The sequence below is a fragment of the Somniosus microcephalus genome, chromosome 2 (genome assembly GCF_052327205.1).
Source record: "Somniosus microcephalus isolate GS21.2 chromosome 2, FLI_Smic_1.0, whole genome shotgun sequence".
Classification (NCBI taxonomy): domain Eukaryota; kingdom Metazoa; phylum Chordata; class Chondrichthyes; order Squaliformes; family Somniosidae; genus Somniosus; species Somniosus microcephalus.
The window spans coordinates 344,786,721-344,807,462 of record NC_140988.1 but is presented as its reverse complement, the minus strand read 5'-3'; the positions used below and the strand labels follow the sequence as shown (position 1 = coordinate 344,807,462).

The window sequence follows — 20,742 nt, the reverse complement described above, 5'->3', positions numbered from 1 at the left end:
CACAGATGTTCTAGGCTTCTTTCTTTAAAAGTTTTGGAGGAAGCCTTAGCTAAAAGATCAGCAGGTTTATCCAACGAGTTACATAGACCATGAAGCTACTTGGACGAAGTACTAGGGGGTGCTGGATATCCTTTACGATGTACTCCAGCATGGAGTTAACGCCTTCAGGAGAAGAGGGGTATGGAGAAAATTGGCAGCATAAATGGTTTAAAGGACTCTCACTGAGTTAAGATGGCTGAGGTTCATTTTCTTTATTTGTGTAAAGATACAATTTGTGTTGGGAAATCTAACATCTAGTTACAAGTTTAAGCAAAAGTGAGAAAAATACAAATTTATTACATTTGTTTCATAAGAATTGTACAGCACTACACTTTAAATTTGAGGATAATACAGCATAACCATTTAATGAGCCACAGTACAGCTACATTGACGACTGGGTCCATGGATAAACGTTGCATTTTTCCTGTAGTCATGTTGATACTGATCTTCAAACTTCTGCAATGCACAAAGTTTAGTCTGATTTCAGTTTGAGAGTTTCTTAATTAGATTGTTGTACATGATTTAATTGCACAGTGTGAAACAGCATTTTCTGAATCTATTAGATATGTCTATATTTTATAAATCTTCCATAGGGTCACACTTCCTGTAGCACATTCCCTATCACATTATTCCAATTCACTGTGAGCAATGCCACATGAAATCTGCCAGTGATATATTTAACTTCTCACATATAGGGGGGAATTTTAATCTGGAGGAGCGTGTGGCTTTGGGTGTGGGTGGGGGTTAAAACCAGCAAAAATGCGAGCGCATCGGCAAGCCAGCTCCAACCCGCTGACTTCTGCATTTAATTTGAGCGCGTTAGACTGCTTGCATGCAACCCCCTCGGGAGAGGCGAGTTGCCTATTAAGATATGCTAATCGCTCAATTGGAGTGATATTTCCTCTGACTTTTAAATTTAATGGTGCATCCACGGTTTCCCTAGCTTCCTGAAATTGCCAGTGATAGCAAAGTGGGAACACAACGGCAGTTGAGGGGGCTGGATTAAGCTCAGAGAATCATAGAATGGTTACAGCACAGAAGGAGGCCATTCAGCCTGTCGAGCCCGTGCCAGCTCTCTGCAAGAGCACTCCCCTGCCATTTCCCCGTAGCCATGCAAATTTTTTTCCTTCAGGTACTTATCCAATTCTCTTTTGAAAGCCACAACTGAATGTGGCTCCACCACCCTTTCAGGCAGTGAATTTCAGATTCTAACCACTCGCTGTGCAAAAAAGGTTTTCCTCATGTCGCCTTTGGTTCTTCTGCCAATCACCTTGAATCTGTGTCCTCTGGTTCTCGACCCTTTTGCCAATGGGAGCAGTCTATCTACTCTGTCTAGACCCCTCATGATTTTGAACACCTCTATCAAATCTCCTCTCAACCTTCTCTGCTCTAAGGAGAACAACCCCAGCTCTCCAGTCTATCCACGTGACTGAAGTCCCTCATCCCTGGAACCATTCTTGTAAATCTTTTCTGCACACTCTCTAAGGCCTTCCCATCCTTCCTAAAGTGCGGGGCCCAGAATTGGACAGAATACTCCAGTTGAGGCCAAACCAGTGTTTTATAAAGGTTCATCATAACTTTCTTGCTTTTGTAATCTATGCCTCTATTTATGCTTTTTTAACCACTTTCTCAACCTGCCCTGCCACCTTCAACGATTTGTGCACATATACCCCCAGGTTTTGCAGCATGCACCCCCTTTAGAATTATACCCTTTAGTTTATATTGCCTCTCCTCGTTCTTCCTACCAAAATGCATCACTTCACACTTTTCTGCGTTAAATTTCATCTGCCACGTGTCCGCCCATTCCACCAGTCTTCTTGAAGTCTATCACGATCCTCCTCACTGTTCACTATACTTCCAAGTTTTGTGTCATCTGCAAATTTTGAAATTGTGCCCTGTACACCCAAGTCTAAGTCATTAATATATATCAAGAAAAGCAGTGGTCCTAGTACCGACCCCTGGGGAACACCACTGTATACCTTCCTCCAGTCCGAAAAACAACCGTTCACCACTATTCTCTGTTTCCTGTCACTTAGCCAATTTTGTATCCATGTTGCCACTGTCCCTTTTGTTCCATGGGCTTCAACTTTGCTGGTAAGCCTATTATGTGGCACTTTATCAAACGCCTTTTGGAAGTTCATGTACACCACATCAACCACATTGCCCTCATCAACCCTCTCTGTTGCCTCATCAAAAAACGGAATCAAGTTAGTTAAACACGATTTGCCTTTAACAAATCCGTGCTGACTTTCCTTGATTAATCCATATTTGTCCAAGTGACTGTTAATTTTGTCCTGGATTATCGTTTCTAAAAGCTTCCCCACTACCGAGGTTAAACTGACTGGCCTGTAGTTGCTGGGTTTATCCTTGCACCTTTTTTTGAACAATGGTGTAACATTTGCAATTCTCCAGTCATCTGGCACCACCCCCATATCGAAGGAGGATTGGAAGATTATGGCCAGTACCTCCGCAATTTCCACCTTTACTTCCCTCAGCATCCTAGGATGCATCTCATCCGATCCTGGTGACTTGTCTATTTTAAGTACAGCCAGCCTTTCTAGTACCTCCTCCTTTTCAATCTTTATCCCATCCAGTATCTCAACTACCTCCTCTTTCACTATGACTTTGGCAGCACATTTTTCCATGGTGAAGACAGATGCAAAGTACTCATTTAGTATCTCAGCCATGTCTTCTGCCTCCATGCATAGGTCTCCATTTTGGTCCCTGATCGGCCCCACCCCTCATGGGAATACTGCAATAAATACTCAGTACTCACAGCTACTTTCTTACCTACGAGTGGGAAAGGGTTTATTCACAGTACTTTTGCAGAGAGTTTACTTTCTACACTTTGGAGGTTTCCAAAATCACAGCAAGATGGGTGGCACTTCGGCTGCCTTAGATTGGACCTCGGATGAGGACCAATATGACCAGCACCAGCAGAAGCCTGCTCTTGAGAGACCTGTAGCTGGACAACAGAGATGGCAGCTGCAGAAAGGGGAGCAGCAGAGAGGTGCACCCCCCAGGAGGCACTACCTACGACACAGTGGCCGGAATTTTGCCTACCACGGCAGGTCCGGTGTGGGCAGTGGCCATGGTGGGTCGCGACCCCGCTGCTAGCTCCATCTCACTGCTGCAAACAAACTTACGTTAATAGGGCCTATTAAGCCAGCCCAGCGCATTACCTGGCCCTGGTAATGCGCCGGGCGGGCTTAATAGGCCCTATTAACGTAATGGAGCGGTCTGGTGATGTCATTCATGATGTGTTTTCAGATGGGATCTTTAAAGGGACCATGGCCACATTGAATTTGACATTTAATCTAACAGTACTGTTAGTGTACTACAGCATTGGAAGGCTGCAAACACTGACAATGACTGCACAGAAGCAGAAGGCTGTATCCAGGTTCTCCGATGACTCCCTCCATGTGCTAATAACAAACAACACACAAGGGTAGCCACTTGGATGTTTTATCCAATGTTTATGTAAAGTTTCTGTTAATGTGGTGTCAAACATAAAAATCTTTATTTTCAACACTTTCTTGGACAGATTTGTGTGCACCTTTGGAAGCGGCTTAGTGAGTTGCAGTGAATGGTGAGACATAACGGTACCGCCCGCAATGGTGATGAGTGTGAAAGGAATGGCTTGGGCATTATAGAGATGCTTTATGGTGTTGGTGTGGGGTCATGCCAACCTGGCACATCAAGTGGCAGCCATATGGGTGTACAGCGTAAGGTTAACTAAATCTGGCCATGGTGAGGCCATCACTGGCCTCCCAGGCAGCAATGTGTTTGGGTGTTGATGCCCTCTGTCCGGTGCAGTATCAGGTGATTGCTGAGAAGGTTGGTGGTGTTGTTGGTGCTGCTGGGGTGCCTGGTTCTGCTGGTGTTGGGGCTCATCGTGGTCCGATTCTGAGGACCAAGGTGAGACAGTATAAAGGGCACCCATGTTGATGGAATAGATGGCAGGTGAAGTACAGATGACAGAAGCATTCTGTCAATGGTGAGAGAGTTCTTCCAATGAGGTGACACTGAATGGAGGCTCTGCTGGAAAGACTTGCATCCTGCAGAATCTGTGCTGGAGATGGACTGAGCAACAGCTTCTCCCTGAGAAAAGTGATCATCTGTCAGGTGGGAGCTTTTACTGTACATTTGATGCTGTCAAGTAATCAGCTGGAGCAATGGCCACGGAACTCCCGCCTCAGGCTGACAGACCTGCCCCCGAACAGTGTGGTTGCCATGACCATGCAGTTAAATTTAAAAAGTAAGTTAAAAAAGCCTGTTAAGCGTCTGACAGCTAGCTGTTAATCATCTCAACTGGGTCGCCCGCCGCTGCTGGTCGAGTCGGCTCCGTGATGACAGACGCGCCTAGGGGAAGGGCGTGTCGGGGCGGGATGACAGCGGGTTCCCGACCTACTGTCAAAAGTAACAACATTACCATGCAACCTGCCACCAATCACGCCGGCTACCACCCCAGAAAATTCCAGCCAGTGTGTACAGGCAGAGGCTGAGTTTTCTTGTCATGTTCGAACAGCAGTATTTCCGGAGGCTCAGGTTGTTGCGTCAGGTAGTGTCAGACATCTGCAGCCTCCTAGAAGTCTTGCTGGGCCTGGTGGCCACGCATTACCAATGACCGTCAAAGTGACCACCGCCCTCAACCTTTTAACCTCCGGATCCTTCCAGGGCTCTGCCAGAGACATATCCAGGATCTCCCAGTCGGCGGCCCATAAATGCATAAGACAGGCGACTGATAGCTTGTTTGTAAGGGTCGACAATTATGTGAACTTTGCCTGCGATGACGCTTGGGTTTGCAGCTCTGGCTGGCTTCCCACAGGTACAGGGTGTGATGAAATATATGCCTTCGTCAGCCTATGTGTTTTACCTGTGTGTTTCACCTGCTTGTATTGTGTGAACCGCCCCCTTTTGTTCCTATTGTGTGTATTGGCTACGCCCCTGTCTTTTGCCATATAAAGGTCTCAGGAGCTGTATGAGTCATTCCTACCAGACGCCCAATGTGGGAAGACCTGTAATGCTGCTATGTTCTTAGTGATTAAAAGCCTTAGTTGAATCCTTTAAATTCCTTGTCTTTGAGTTATTGAAGGCACATCAATTTTAATCACTAAAACACCAGGATGGATCGACTCCTGAAACCAGAGCGCTTGGATCTGGACCCCCATGCCTCAGACGCAGCCACACAGTTCGGACACTGGTTCCAATGCTTCGAATTTTTCATTGCAAACTCATCCACTGCCATAGCCGCAGCCGAAACCGCTACCGGAGACATGAAACTGGGAATCCTGCGAAACTGGGTGAGCCATCGGGTCTCCCCCCTCATCCAAGATGCCACCAGCTACGAGGAGGCCTGCATCATCCTGAAGGCCCACTACGCGCAGCCAATAAACGTGGTGTACGCCAGGCATCTTCTGACTACTCGCACGCAGCGGCATGGTGAGTCACTAGAGGACTTTATACTAAACCTAAAAGTACTGGGCAGAGACTGTAACTGTAAGGCCGTGTCTGCCATCGTGTACACGGAGGAGCTGATTCGAGACTCCCTTATTGCGGGCCTCAGTTCAAATTATATTCGGCAGAAACTGTTTGAAAAGGAGGGACTGGACTTAAAACAGGCTATAGATATAGCGCGATCGCTGGATATGGCCCAGAGGAACTCTGAATCCTGTTCCCCAGGCCACGCGGCCCACTCCGCCTCGTGCGCGCCGTGGGGGCCGCCATCTTGGAAGCCATCTTCACCTCCCAGGTCTCAGGCCAGCCCAGCACCATCGGAGCCCCAGCCTCCACTCAGGAGCCCCATTACTGCTGCAATGCATCGGGGCCCGAAATGCTACTTCTGCGGCCAGGACAAACACTCCAGGCATCTGTGCCCAGCGAAGGGCACCACCTGTTTTAAATGCGGGAAGAAAGGACATTTCAGCAAAGTCTGCAGCGGGAACCCCGCCTCCAACTCCACCACCGCCGCGTGCGCGCCGTGGGAGCAGCCATCTTGGAAGCCATCTTGTCCACCCTCATGGAGCCCACCATCTTGCCCCGATTACACGGACCTCCAGGACCCACTGGTGGCCTCGATCACAGTGGATCAGTCCAGGCCACATCCGTTGTCTAAATCGATGATGGACATAGAGGTAAATGGGAACAAGGTTAAATGCTTGATTGACTGCGGGAGCACCGAAAGCTTTATTCATCCTAGCCTGGTAAAACAACTTTCACTAACGATAGTCCCCACACAGGGCAAAATCGCCATGGCCGATAAGACTCATACCTCAAAAATTACAGGTTTCTGCGCGGTTATGTTGTCGGTAAAAGGCAATGATTACAGAGATTTTAAACTATTGATAATGCCAGATCTCTGTGTGAGCGTGATCTTGGGTCTGGACTTCCAGTGCCACCACCAAGGTATCACGCTTACCTACGGTGGGTCCCAGCCGCCCCTCACAGTGTGCGGTCTGGCTACCCTGAAGGTCAAGCCGCCCTCTCTGTTCGCCAACCTCGCACCCAACTGTCGACCCATAGCGACCAAGAGTAGGCGGTACAGCTGGGAGGACAGACGGTTCATTGCGTCGGAAGTAGAAAGACTCAAGCGGGAAGGTATCATCGAATGCAGTACCAGCCCGTGGCGCACCCAGGTAGTAGTAGTTAAGGGTAGCGAAAAGAAGCGGATGGTGATAGATTATAGCCAGACGGTTAATCTATACACCCAGCTAGACGCCTACCCTCTGCCCCGCATAGCGGATATGGTTAACCAAATCGCGCAATACCGGGTGTTTTCCACCATCGACCTAAAATCGGCATACCACCAGCTCCCCATTAGGCCGGAGGACCGTCCATACACCGCCTTCGAGGCGAACAGACGTTTCTACCACTTCCTCAGAGTCCCCTTTGGGGTAACGAACGGGGTCTCGGTCTTCCAGCGGGAGATGGACCGCATGGTCGATGAGAACCAGTTAACAGCCACCTACCCATACCTAGACAACGTCACCATCTGCGGCCACGACCAGCAAGACCACGACTCGAACCTCGCGAGATTTCTGAAAACCGCCCTCAGTCTCAATCTCACCTACAACGAGGATAAGTGTGTCTTTAGCACCACGCGCCTCTGTATCCTGGGCTGCATGGTGGAAAACGGGGAAATCGGTCCGGACCCCGACCGATTGCGCCCCCTACGGGAGCTACCCCTACCAAACACCCCCAAGGCCCTGAAAAGGTGCCTGGGGTTCTTCTCCTATTACGCCCAATGGGTCCCCAATTATTCCGACAAGGCCCGTCCCCTCCTGAAATCAACGTCCTTCCCGCTCACAGCCGAGGCCCACGCCGCCTTCAACAGCATTAAACACGACATTGAGAAGGCCGCGCTGCGGGCAGTGGACGAAAACATCCCTTTCCAGGTCGAAAGCGATGCGTCCGACTTCGCTTTAGCAGCCACCCTCAACCAGGATGGGCGGCCCGTAGCCTTTTTCTCAAGAACCCTCCAAGGGCCCGAGATCAGGCACTCCTCGGTAGAGAAGGAGGCCCAGGCCATAGTGGAGGCAGTGCGGCACTGGCGGCACTACCTAGCCGGCAAATGCTTCACCCTGCTTACCGACCAGCGGTCGGTAGCCTTCATGTTTAACAACAAACAGAGGGGGAAGATCAAGAATGACAAAATTCTCAGGTGGCGGATCGAACTCTCCACGTTTGAGTACGACATAATATATAGGCCGGGGGCCCTCAACGAATCCCCCAACGCCCTATCACGAGGGATGTGTGCCAGCATCCAGGGGGACAGGCTACAGGGCCTCCACAATGGCCTCTGCCACCCGGGGGTCACCCGGCTATTCCACTTTATAAAATCCCGTAACCTGCCCTATTCCATCGAGGAGGTCCGGTCTATGACCAGGGACTGCCGCACTTGTGCGGAATGCAAGCCCCGTTTTTTCAGGCCCGACCGAGCCCACCTGATCAAAGCTACACGGCCATTCGAGCGCCTGAGCTTAGATTTCAAGGGACCACTCCCCTCCACCGACCGCAATGTGTACTTCCTCAACATTGTGGACGAGTACTCCCGCTTCCCATTCGCCTACCCCTGCCCAGATATGACCAGTGCCACGGTCATCAAGTGCCTCGGCAACCTGTTTTGCACGTTCGGCATGCCCAACTACATCCACACTGACAGGGGGGCGATGAACTACGCCAATACCTGCTGTCAAAGGGGATAGCCACGAGTCGGACCACTAGTTATAACCCCCGGGGTAATGGGCAAGTGGAGAGGGAGAACGCGACAGTGTGGAAGGCGGTCACCTTAGCACTAAGGTCTAAAGGCCTCCCCACCTCCCGCTGGCAGGAGGTCCTCCCAGACGTACTCCACTCGATAAGGTCGCTACTGTGTACTGCTACTAACGCCACTCCCCACGAGAAGATGTTTGTTTTTCCCCGCAAATCAACCTCAGGAGTGTCCCTACCGTCGTGGCTCTCTGCCCCAGGGACAATCCTGTTACGGAAACATGTGAGGGGCCACAAAACGGATCCCCTCGTGGAGGCAGTACACCTACTCCACGCAAACCCACAGTACGCGTACGTCAAGCACGCCGACGGGCGTGAAGACACCGTGTCCATAAAGGACCTCGCCTCGGCAGGAAGCGACGACGACGACCCATCACCACCACCCCCAGAAGAACCTCCACCATCCCCAGAGGTATCCTCACCACCCCCAGCAGTACCTGCAACAACCCCAGCACATGGGTATGCCCAGGAGGGCACCACGGACTCCCGGTCGGAACCCGAGGTACTGTTGCGACGTTCAGGAAGGACTATCACACCCCCGGACAGACTAAATCTGTAGAAGGGGTGAATGTGATGAAATATATGCCTTCATCAGCCTATGTGTTTTACCTGTGTGTTTCACCTGCTTGTATTGTGTGAACCGCCCCCTTTTGTTCCTATTGTGTGTATTGGCTACGCCCCTGTCTTTTGCCGTATAAAGGTCTCAGGAGCTGTATGAGTCATTCCTACCAGACGCCCGATGTGGGAAGACCTGTAATGCTGCTATGTTCTTAGTGATTAAAAGCCTTAGTTGAATCCTTTAAATTCCTTGTCTTTGAGTTATTGAAGGCACATCACAGGGCGTCATCAACTGCACACATGTGGCAATCAGGAGTATTCGTCAACCCCAAGGACTTCCACTCCATCAATGTGCAGCTGGTGTGCAACCACAAAAGGATACTTATGCAGGTCTGCGCAAGATTCCCGGGGAGCTGCCAAGATGCTTTCGTCCTGCGGCAGTCCAAGCTCCCTGACATTTTCGGACCTGCAAGCAGACTTAAGTGGTGGCTGCTAGGAGACCAATGAAGCCCAACAGTGCTACAATGAATGCCACATGAACATATTTTTACTGAAAAACTTAACATTAAATTTTATCATACAACCTTGTGTAACTACAAAGCTTTCCTTTTCCTTCTGGTCCTACATGGTGCAACCCCTGTGGCTTGAGCAGAGGTAGAGGCAGGTTACTCAGATCCCTGCTCTGACTGCTGAGTTGCTCTTGGTCAACAACCTCTAGGTTTTGGAGCCTGGGAGGGCCCCGCCAAAGACTGTTGCACCTGCACCTGTGCAGGGGCAGACTCGGCCATCGGGAGACGAGGCAGCATGTCGGCTACTGACTGGGGAGGGAAACAATGGGTGAGAAGTGGAAGCGCTTTGGTTCAGAAATGTCAGCTGTAGCTCAGTTGGCTCTGAGTCAGAAGGTTGTGGGTTCAAGTCCCAGCGCTTTGGGACGTCCGGTGGTCGTGAAAGGCTCTATATAAATGCGCCTTTCTTGGAGTGGAGTCCCCACTTTCATGTCGCCTTTCGCCATCAACCCTCTCATGGCCCAGCCACTGGAGAATGTTGGTGCAGCACTGTGAGGCCAACTCAGAGGTATGTCATCCTATTTAAGGTGGCAGACATTTTGTTATCCAGAGTCTGCATGGCCGTGGTCAAGGTGTGAATGGACTAATTTGATTGGTGTGTTTGATGTTCCACGGAGCAGGCCCCTCTATCCATGGAAGAACACATCATCATAATGCCCTGTGACATCACCCACTACTGCTTGAGGCGGACTCCTCCATTCTCTCTGCAATCATGGTCAGTGTGCTTGGAAGGCCTGTCAGTTCATCACATATTCTCTGCTGCTGCTCAATGTTTCTCCTTTTCATCAAAGTCCCCGGGGGGAACAGCATCTGTGTCCAGCAGAGCAGAGCTTGGAGAGGGCTGCGCTCTCCGACACGAACACTCCACTGCTGTCCCTGACACCAACATCTGCTCTTGCTCACTTGTAAAGTGTGAGTCACCAGGTGAAACTATCTGCCTTACTGGTCCCACCAAAATCTGAGCTGGTGCATGGTATGCATGAGTCCGGTGATGGTGCACCCTCAGAAGGAATCAGCTCCTTTGAGGAATCGTCCGCGACCACCAGCGAACTTCTGCTGCACGCGTGAAGGCCCTGTTGGAGATAAAAGATATGAACAAGTTATCATGATGAAGATGATCATATTTCACTCACTGTTGAAATCAAGTCAACATGACTGAGTGCTGTATGACACATGAGTCACTGATATTTAATGTGTCACCAGGTAGCTGGGAGGTCCCCATCTCCGACGGCCAGGGATGCTGAAACTCCACTTATTTCCAGCGCCTCCTCTTCTGCACTTGTGAGCTGGGAAATCTGTGAAGGACCAACTCCGTATTTCTCCCTCGTGTTCTGTGCTTTCTTCTTCTGCAACGAGGGAAGGAACAGACCTGCGAGTGGGTGTAATGGCATGTGCTCACCCGATGGATGCAGTGCATTTGTGAGGGTGACTATGGGGGAGAGGCATGAAACTGCATAAGGATGAGCGTGAGTGGGAGTGGTGGATGGATAGATGGGGATATGAAGAAGTGCATAGAAAGAGGATGGGTGGATGTGCAAGGTAAGTATCACTGAGGTACGGCGCAGCCTTTGCCAATCGGGAATCCATTCTTAAACTTTCTCTTCTGTTGTTTCAATCTCCAACTCCTCCAAATTCCATCTTTGGATTTGCTCTTTAAATACTGGAGTTGAGATCGCGTCCTGCGGGTCCTCATCACGCCCGCGCAATCGACACCAAAACCGGAAATAAAATGATAATGAGCTGGCTGTGTTAAAAAGCCAGTTAAAGACACGCTAAACTTTCTTCCGGGTTTCCCACGCGATATCGGACCCCTCCCAATGTTTCTCTGAGTTAATATCGGGGCCATAGTGTGCACACCTGTAGCACTTCCATTTCCATAATGCCAGCCAGTCTGCCTTGCTTAAACTTACCTATTTGTTATATTTGCCTCTGATTTGTTCTCCCAATTCTATTTCCAAAGTAAGGGTGCTGTGCTGCTCTTCTCTACACACATCCACCTGCGGCCTCGTGAAATCAGACCTCTCACCTGCCACTCCCTCCTGTACCACTCCCTCCTGTACCACTCCTGAGATGGTCTTTGACCCGCCCTATCATTCTTGCTCTTCTCCTAGTCCTCATCCCCACCAGAGACCTAAAGTAGCCTTAGACACCTCCCCAAAACCCCCTGCATCTCCAGGCACTCCTGTACCCCCACCCACCATATTGGTAAAGGCTCCTGCATAGGCGTCCAGCGCCCACGCCTGAAACAAGTGTTTGGTTCTTTACATATGCAAATATGAGGCCTGTTTGAGGCCCACTTTACAGAATTTGTTTGCGACTGACGATAGCATGCGTCAGTGTTCTCCGGCATTGGCAGCCGACCCGCCAGTCCTTAAAGGGACTAGTGGAGGATACCTCCTGAAAGGCAAGTTGTAACTTTTTTACTTATCTTATTATGGAGCTGGGGGGGAACAGGAGTGTTCCTCTCGGCTTCACATTAAATTCGCGGGACGCTTCCCGCCATACTAGATGCTTGGGTGCCCGTTTTATGCCTGTAAAATGGGCCCCGGGCCAACAAATTTCTAGGCCTTGGTTTCTCTCTCCGCAGATGCTGCCTGACCTGCTGAGTGTTCCCAGAATTTTCTGTTTTTATTTAAGATTTCCAGAATTTGCAGTAGTTTCCTTTTTACCAGTACAGTCAGGATGTGTTGAATGACCTCCCTCTGTATAAAAATTTCTGATTCTATATTTTATGAATATGAACTGAATGTGTTCAAAGACCTCCTGGTATCAAATCTTCAGCAAATTTAACATGGCGTTTTTTATACTATCATTTGCAAACTAGAGTGCTACCTGATTCAGGCACAATACAAGTTGCAAAATGTTGTATTACTTATTCTCAGGACATTGCCAATGCTGGCAAAGCCATATTTATTGCCCAACCCTAGTTGTCCCGAGAAGGCAGTGGTGGACCTTTTCCTTGAACTGCTGCAGTCCTGCAGTGATTGTATTCCCAAAATGGCATTAGACAGATAATTCACAGATTTTGACTGAACATTAATGAAGGCATGGCGATATATGTCCAAGTCAAGATGGGGTGTGACTTAAAGGGAAACTCGGAAGTGATGGTGTTCCCATGATGCTGCTGCTCTTGTCCTTTGAAAGGTTGCTGGACTGAGAGGTGCTGTCAAAGTAAGCTTGGCGAATTGCTGCAGTACATTCTGTAAATAGTACATATTGCAGCTCCAGTGGTAGAGGAGGTGGATATTGCGTTCAGTGGCTAGGGCGCTGATTATTCAAACTGCTTTGTCCTGGATGGAGTTGAGCTTCTTGATAGGAATCATAAGGAACAACCATGATTTTGAAGTATCATTGTGTTTTTAAGAGTATGCAATGACCTCTGCTGTAGGCTCACTATACTGCACTTAAAAGTGTTCTGACTCCTGCATAACTCTGGTACGATGGCAAATATAGTATCTTATATAAAAACAGCAACATGGCTTCCTGAATGGCTAAGTGAGTTTATCCAGTGAAAAACGTAGCTATGCAGATCAGACAGCTCCCACATTTAAGCCCCGATCTGTACTGACTTGGATGTTCTCAGTCTTGGCTCCCAATCCTACCAACCTGCCCCCGCCACACAGTGCTGCTCCCCGGTTATCAAAATCCATGACGAGGCCTTAAGACAACGTGGACCACTTTCCATACCTCGGGAGCCTACTGTCAACAAGGGCAGACGTTGATGACGAAGTGCAACACCGCCTTCAGTGTGCCAGTGCAGACTTCGGTCGCCTGAAGAAGAGAGTGTTTGAAGACCAGGAGCTCAAACCCAGCACTAAGCTCATGGTCTACAGAGCAGTAGTGATACCTGCCCTGCTGTATGCTTCAGAGACATGGACCATGTACAGCAGGCACCTCAATGCACTGCAGAAGTACCACCAACGCTGCCTCCGCAAGATCCTGCAAATCCATTGACAGGATAGGTGCACCAACGTCAGTGTTCTCGCTCAGACCAACATCCCCAGCATCGAAGCTTTGACCACGCTTGAACAGCTCTGATGGACAGGCCACATCGTCCGCATGCCCGATACGAGACTCCCAAAACAAGCGCGCTATTCGGAGCTCCGACACGGCAAGAGAGCCCCAGGTGGGCAGAGGAAACGCTTCAAGGACACCTTCAAAGCCTCCTTGAAAAAGTGAAACATCCCCACCAACACCTGGGAATCCCTGGCCCAAGACCGCACAAAGTGGAGGAGAAGCATCCGGGAAGGCGCCGAACACCTCGAGTCTCTTCGCCGGGAGCAGGCGGAAGTCAAGTGCAGGCAGCGCAAGGAGCGCACGTCAACCCAAGCACCCCACCCACCCGCCCCTTCAACTACCGTCTGCCTCACCTGTGACAGAGATTGTAGGTCCCGCATTGGACTCATCAGTCACCTGCGAACTCATTTTTTGTGTGGAAGCAAGTCATCCTCGGTTCCGAGGGACTGCCTAACAAGAAGAAGACACTAGAACTATAAAAGTGCAAGTTGGGAGAGGTCAGAGTTGAGCATGACTGTGATGCACCCCACAGACACTCACAATCAAGCCTCACATCATAAATAAAAGCACAACAATAATAGATCCTACAATCAAATAGCCTGCTACTCATTATCAAGGCTTATGAATAATGGCTACTAGAGTGAGGTACGAGAGGGATGCCAATATCTGAGAAGTTTACTGCTGCTAGGAAGCTATGCCTGGAAAAGAAAATACACCTTGGTAGCACAACCAAAACCACTGGAAAATTGACCCTGTGGACAAGTGCATTAAAAGAAAGACTTGCATTTATATAGCGCCTTTCACAACCACCAGATGTCTCAAAGCGCTTTACAGTCAATGAAGTACTTTTTGAAGTGTAGTCACTGTTGTAATGTAGGAAACGCAATAGCCAATTTGCGCACAGCATGGTCCCACTAACAGCAATGTGATAATGACCAGATAATCTGTTTTAGTGATGTTGGTTGAGGGATAAATATTGGCCAGGACACCGGGGTTAACTCCCCTGCTTTCTTCAAAATAGTGCCATTGGATCTTTTACATCCACCTGAGAGGGAGGAGTGGGCCTTTGGCGTAGCGGTAGCATCCCCGCCGCTGGGCCAGAAGGCGTAGGGTTTCGAACCCCGCTCCAGACAGTCCCGGCAAGTGGAGTTGGAGCTCCGGTTCTAAATTCTGGGTTGACATCCAGCGGGATACTTGCGTCCGTGGGTGTGGGTGGCCACCCCCCTCGTATGGGTTGTGGGAGCCCGTAAAACCCTCCCGCCATAGGACTAACCACCCTAATGGCTGGTACGAAGATGGTTACGGTCACGGAAGGAGCGTTAATCGCGGCCAGAAATCCTTCCACCACTTCATACAGTTCCCCAAAGGGAACAGTGTGAAGACACGTACGACGACGACCTGAGAGGGAAGACGGGGCCTCAGTTTAACGTCTCATCTGAAAGACGGCACCTCCGACAGTGCTGCAGTCCCTCCGTACAGCCTAGATTTAAGGTAGTGCACCTTAACTCTGCCAATGCTCCCAGGAGTCAGCACCAAGAGTCACCTACATGCCAAAGCGCATTGAAAAACTCACTTGCCATCATACTGAACCTTGTATACTGTAACAAATATCTCAAGGCAAAACAACAGGTTGGTATTCTGAAAGGATGAGATCAAATGGGCCAAAAGTCTTTCTTCATCCAAATCTATCTTACGATCCCATGAATTACAATAAGTACTGGTGAATAACTTCACACCTGATTGCTATTTCCAAGCTGGGCACTGGAAATATAAATCAGGAGATGTAAAACGGGCTGCTGATTCGCTATCACCCGTTTTACACTATTGCACAGTCAAAATTAGTGCCAGTGTAATAATTCACACAGCAAATTTATACAACAAGGTAATTTATAACTGTCTTAAAATAGAATTAAAAGATCTAGGCCTAGAAATTCAGTATAGCCACTTTTGGGGCGGTAAAGTCGGGCGGCCGCTAAAGTTTGCGCCCGGCGCAAAGTGGAGGCCACTTCGCCGATATTCAGTAGCTTTGGCCAAGGAGTTTGCTCGAGCGCTAAAACTGGCGATGCACGGCTATCTTTAGGCGCTAAGCCGGCGGTGCAGAGTGATACCGCCGAGGCCGGGCGCAGCGCAGGTGCAGTCATTTCTTGATTGACAGCAGACACCCTGGCGCCGGCCAGCTCTTAAAGGGGGAAGGGTCGATTTGGTCTGCTGCCACGCCCTGGATACTGCAGCCCTCCAGCTAGGCCTAAACACTGCTGCTGGAGAGAAATAGCGCCAGGAAGGATGCAGAGGGCCCGTGAGCGAGCGCAGCGCTTCTCTGCCCATGATTTAAAGGTGCTGGTTAGGGCTTTGGAGAGGAGACGCCATATCTTGTTCCCGGACAGTGGCAAGAAGCCTGCCACCAGGGTGTACAGGAGAGCCTGGAGGGATATCGCCCAGAGGGTCACAGCCACCTGCGATGTCCCCAGGACTGGTGTCCAATGCCGGAAAAAGTTTAACGACCTCACTCGGATTGTCAGGGTGAGTCCCCTTTCCAGTGTCCTCCTCATCCTTGCATGTGCACCTCACATTATGGGCAAAGGGACCTCAAAGCCCTAATGGCCAGCCCTCATCCAGCAGCTATGGCACTGGCATGAACATCAATTGCACTTTCTGCACTTTACACACTGGCCAAGCTATTCGGCCATGGGAGGCAGTGCATACAGCAACAGGGCACCACACTGGCCAAGCTATTCGACCATGGGAGGCAGTGCACACAACAACAGGGCACCACACTGTACTTAGAGGCCGTCCTTTCTCTTGCAGGCCAAGCTGGCCCAGAATCTGAGGAGCCAGACTGACACCGGGGGAGGCCGTCCCCAGTTCCAGCAGCTCAGTGACCTGGAGGAGCACGTGGGTCGACTCATGGGTGGCCGGCTGATTGGCCCCGTTGCATGTGGAGATGCCGACCCTGTGCTGGGCCCCAATGGTAAGGACATCACCTTTTGGACCTCTCTCGTTCCCCTTGCGCTTCAGATCTACATCCTTTGCCACTGTCCGACCAATGCGCTGAATGCCACCACTCATGCCTCCCTCGCTGACACCCTGTCCTCACTCTAAAGCTACTCTTGTGCCTTCCTGCTTTCAGCTGGTGAGGAGAAGGTCCCTGAAGCTGCCAGTGACAGTCCCTCGGAAGAGGAGGACGAGGAGGAGCAAGAGGAAGGCGGCCCATCGGGGGAAGCCACATCAGCGCCAGGGGCTGGCAATGGAGGGGACACGTCTTCCCTGGAGGAGAGCCAGGGGGAAGTGTTGCAGGGGGGTGTAGCTCCTGTGCCCAGTGGCGTCCAGCCACGCGGGAAGGGTCGGGCAGCTCGGCGGCCTTCTCCCCAGAGGGGGGAAGTGTTGCAGGGGAGTGTAGCTCCTGTGCCCAGTGGCGTCCAGCCACGTGGGAAGGGTCGGGCAGCTCGGCGGCCTTCTCCCCAGAAGGGGAAGTGTTGCAGGGGAGTGTAGTTGCTGGGCCCAGTGGCGTCCAGCCACACGGGAAGGGTCGGGCAGCTCGGCGGCCTTCTCCCCAGAGGGAGAGTCCGGCCTCCAGTCCGGAGACGGTCCTCACCCAGGAGGTGCGCCTCCTCGATCAAATGTCCGCAGACTCGGATCGCCGGCACACCGAGCTCATGGGGGTTGTGGCACGGTTGCCTGAGGCCATCGAGTCCCTGGCTCATAGTGTGTCCGATTTCGGGGCCTCACAGGCCAGGGGTTTCGAACAATTCGGGGCAGCACAGGACGCGAGTCGTGCCGAATTCAGGGCAGCACAGGACGCGAGTCGGGACGACTTCAGGGCAGCACAGGCAGCGAGTGGCCAGTTGATCAGTGGTGCCGTGCAGTCACTGGCTGGTCTGATGCGGGCACAGACCAGGGCAGTACGGGCACTCACTGCTGCCACACTCGCTGTGTCAGCCAGGCATCGCCAGGGCACCCGCCGCGCTGCAGCAGCACAGCGGTCTGGCCTTCAGCAGATTGCTGCGCTTGCTGCAGTGCCAGCCCGGCCGAGAGCCAGTGTCTCAGGCGAGCAGCGAGCGCCTGGCATCAGCCAGCTTGCCCCCATTGCTGCAGCCGCCACTGCCACTCCCCCAGTGAAGCTGCCACGAGCTGCTGGAGAGACTGATGCTGCCCAGCCACAGCTGCAGCAGTCAGCAGCCGGCCCCTCGAGGGCCAGAGCTCGTCTAGGCCGACCCCCAAGGGCATCTGCCATCATGCCATGTGCCCCTCAGGAGCCTTCCCCCAGCCTTGCAGCACCCACAGGGCCCAGGTTGAGGCGGAGCAGCAGGTCGACCAGGGGCCGGAAAAGGCTGGACAAGGACTCGCCCTCTCGGCACACAAAGTAGAGGGTGTTGCCAAATGCTTTTTTATATGGGGGTGGTTGTGTTGTCTATGGGGGGGGTTGTTTTGGTAAGGCCGAGGATGAAGGCCATTTGGATGGAAAAGTTTTGTTATTCCTCCCCAGGTTGTGGGAGTGAGTCATGTGTTTGACTGTTTTTTGGGGGTGTTGTCTGTTTTTGGGTTTCATGTGGGAAGGGCCCTGAGTTTGTTCAATAAAGCTTTTTCTTTATTCAGCTTGTCCATGTTTGATGTTTGAAGTGGTTGTTGCGTTAACCGGCTGAGGGCTTGCGGAGCGGCTGCATTCATGTCCCTTCATTGCCACAAGCCATTCCCTGACAGGGGGCCTAGAAGTGTCGTTCAATAAGCCGCCGACGGACGGCCCTTGGACCTTGTGGCTCCCTCCTGGGCTGGTACTCCTCCTCCTCCTCCTCCTCCTCCTCATGGTCCTCCTGCTCCTCCTCCTGAGGTGGTGGTCCAACGTGAGGTGGCAGTGCCTGAGTCCTGCGGATAGCCAGGTTGTGCAGCATGCAGCAAACGACGACGAACTGGGAGACTCTATCCGGCGAATACTGCAGAGATCCGCCGGAGCGATCCAGGCAGCGGAACCGTTGCTTGAGGACGCCAATCGTTTGCTCTATGATGTTCCTTGTGGCTTGATGGCTTTCGTTGTATGCCTCCTCAGCAGGGGTCCTGGGCGCGCGGAGCGGGGTCATGAGCCATGTACACAAAGGATAGCCTTTGTCCCCGATAAGCCATCCTCTTGGGGGAGGCTGTGCCTGGAACATGTCAGCCACAGTAGTCTGGCGCAGGATAAATGCATCGTGGCTGCTGCCTGGAAAGCGGGCATTGACAGCTAGGATGCGCTGCCTGTTGTCACACACCAGCTGTACATTGAGGGAATGGTAGCCCTTCCGGTTGCGGTAATCCTCGGCATTGTCGATAGGTGCCCGCAAAGCCACATGCGTGCAGTCAATGGCGCCCTGCACCATGGGGAAGTCCGCGATCCTCGCAAATCCGACTGCACGCTGCTCCTGCCTCTCCAGGGTCATGGGGAAGGAGATGAATTGGTGTCTCCTTGTGAAAAGGGCATCGGTGACCTGCTGGATGCAGCGATGCACGGCGAACTGGGATATGTTAGCTATGTCCGCAGCAGCGGCTTGGAAGGAGCCGCTTGCATAAAAGTTCAGAGCCACCGTGACCTTCACTTCCACCAACAGAGACATCCTGCACATCAGCTGTGGACGCAGATCTCTGTGAAGCAGCTGGCAGATCTCTGCAACCACCTCCCTTCTGAAGTGCAGCCTCTTAACACACTGCGCGGCAGTCATGGTGAGATAGGACACCTGCTGGCGGTATTCCCTGAGTGGGTAAGGCCTACGTTGCCGACGCCTGATGCCCCCTCTGCGTCTAGGCATGGCTGCCCCTCTCACACAGCGTCTGCGAGCCCTTCGCACATAATGCTGGAACTGAGGGTTGGCACCCCATGCAGCCCCCATAATATACTGGCAAACAATGAAATCACAATGAGGCAAATTTCCAAGCTCTGGCCAGAAGCCAAAAATACCTCTCCTATGTTGGGCCAAATCAGTAAGGTCTCTTCCTTGGTCTCTGTCCAGAAATCCGTTGCACAAAAGTCATTGCAGCAAAATGGCTGGCCTTTATAGTTCAGTGTAAGTGCCCTTTAATTAGCGCTCCCCGAGGCCCGCAGGGCCTCTGCTGCGTTCCACTTCACAGTTCTTAGCACCGCCACGCCCACATTGGGCGGGCGCGACTGAATTTCTGGTTTGGGGCGCACAAAGGGCGTTGCACGACGAAATGACGTCATAAGCTGTGCGTGCAGCTGAGCGCGCGCAAACACTTTGCGCCGGCGCTAAATGTCTACTGAAGTTGGGCGTAGGCGCAGATCGCGCTGCGCCCGGCCGCTAAGTGCCTAGCGCTCGAAGTCTACTCCTCTTAAGGCGCTAACGGCTGGCGCACACAACTGAATTTCTAGGCCCGAATTTCTATGATTATACAAATTCATTTATAACTAACCTGTCTGACATTTTTCTTATCCAAGTAATTTATGGTCCTGAAAAATAGAAAAATTATGCATGAGCAAAAAACAGCAGCAACAAAATGTAAATTGACTCTGCATAAACTATTAATTAACATCTCTGGTGATTTTTATTTGTAGTGTTTCAAAATATTAGAGTCCAATATGCCACAGCTGGAGTGAAGGTTCCCATTGCTCCATGACACCACATGTTGGTGTCCAACTCCTCGCTTTACTGTTGCCCTTTCTGGCTGACCAATGTAAACTCTCCCACAGCCAGGAGCAAACAGATGGGTTGGCTTTTGAACCTGCTGTGTAAACATTCAAAAGTAGAGGTCACAGGAAAATAGACAACTGCTTTTATAGCTCCATGTGTGGCATGAAGAATTAATACAACAGAAATGATAAATTATGTGACAACATCCTCAGCAATGGAAAGTTATTAAGTATTATAAATTCATGAGTTTATAATAAATGGACACATATAGTGAAACTTTCAGTGAAATCTCCAGTTCATAAAAGCTGTTTAAAATAAACAATTCTCCTGTTTTTCCTTTGTTCAATCTTATTAATGTTGGTTCAAGGGTATAATGAAACAAATTTACTGAGATCGTCTCTCTCGAGCCACTTGCCTGCCATATCGCTCCAGGAACTCATCCAATTGTCTCTTGAAGCTATTTATACTCTACATTCAATGGTCTTCCCTGATAAACTACAACACAACTCTAAAATCCTTTTTGTGGAAACATCCTGCCTGACTTCCCTTCTTATTATTAGCTTCCTAATTTTTAACTTCTATTCCCTGGAATTTGAACCCTGCGAGTGAACAATTTGCCTGGATCAATGTTGTCAATTCCCTTTAGTTTTGAAAACTTAGGTCACTTTGAAGTAGTTTCTTTT

General features: G+C 50.8%; 1 protein-coding gene across 2 annotated transcripts in view; it reads right to left on the bottom strand.

Annotated features, from left to right (window-relative positions):
- Positions 1-316: 316 nt before the first annotated feature.
- The window catches only part of rnf212 (ring finger protein 212), a 171,696-nt gene continuing 151,270 nt past the window's right edge, over positions 317-20,742 (bottom strand). For both annotated transcript variants that reach the window (XM_085975479.1, XM_085975480.1), the window contains 2 exons: positions 19,842-19,878; positions 317-495 (listed from right to left, as the gene is read on the bottom strand). In XM_085975479.1, coding sequence (XP_085831605.1) covers positions 19,871-19,878 — 8 coding nt within the window. In that variant the 3' untranslated portion in view covers positions 317-495; positions 19,842-19,870. The remainder of the gene's footprint in view (positions 496-19,841; positions 19,879-20,742) is intronic.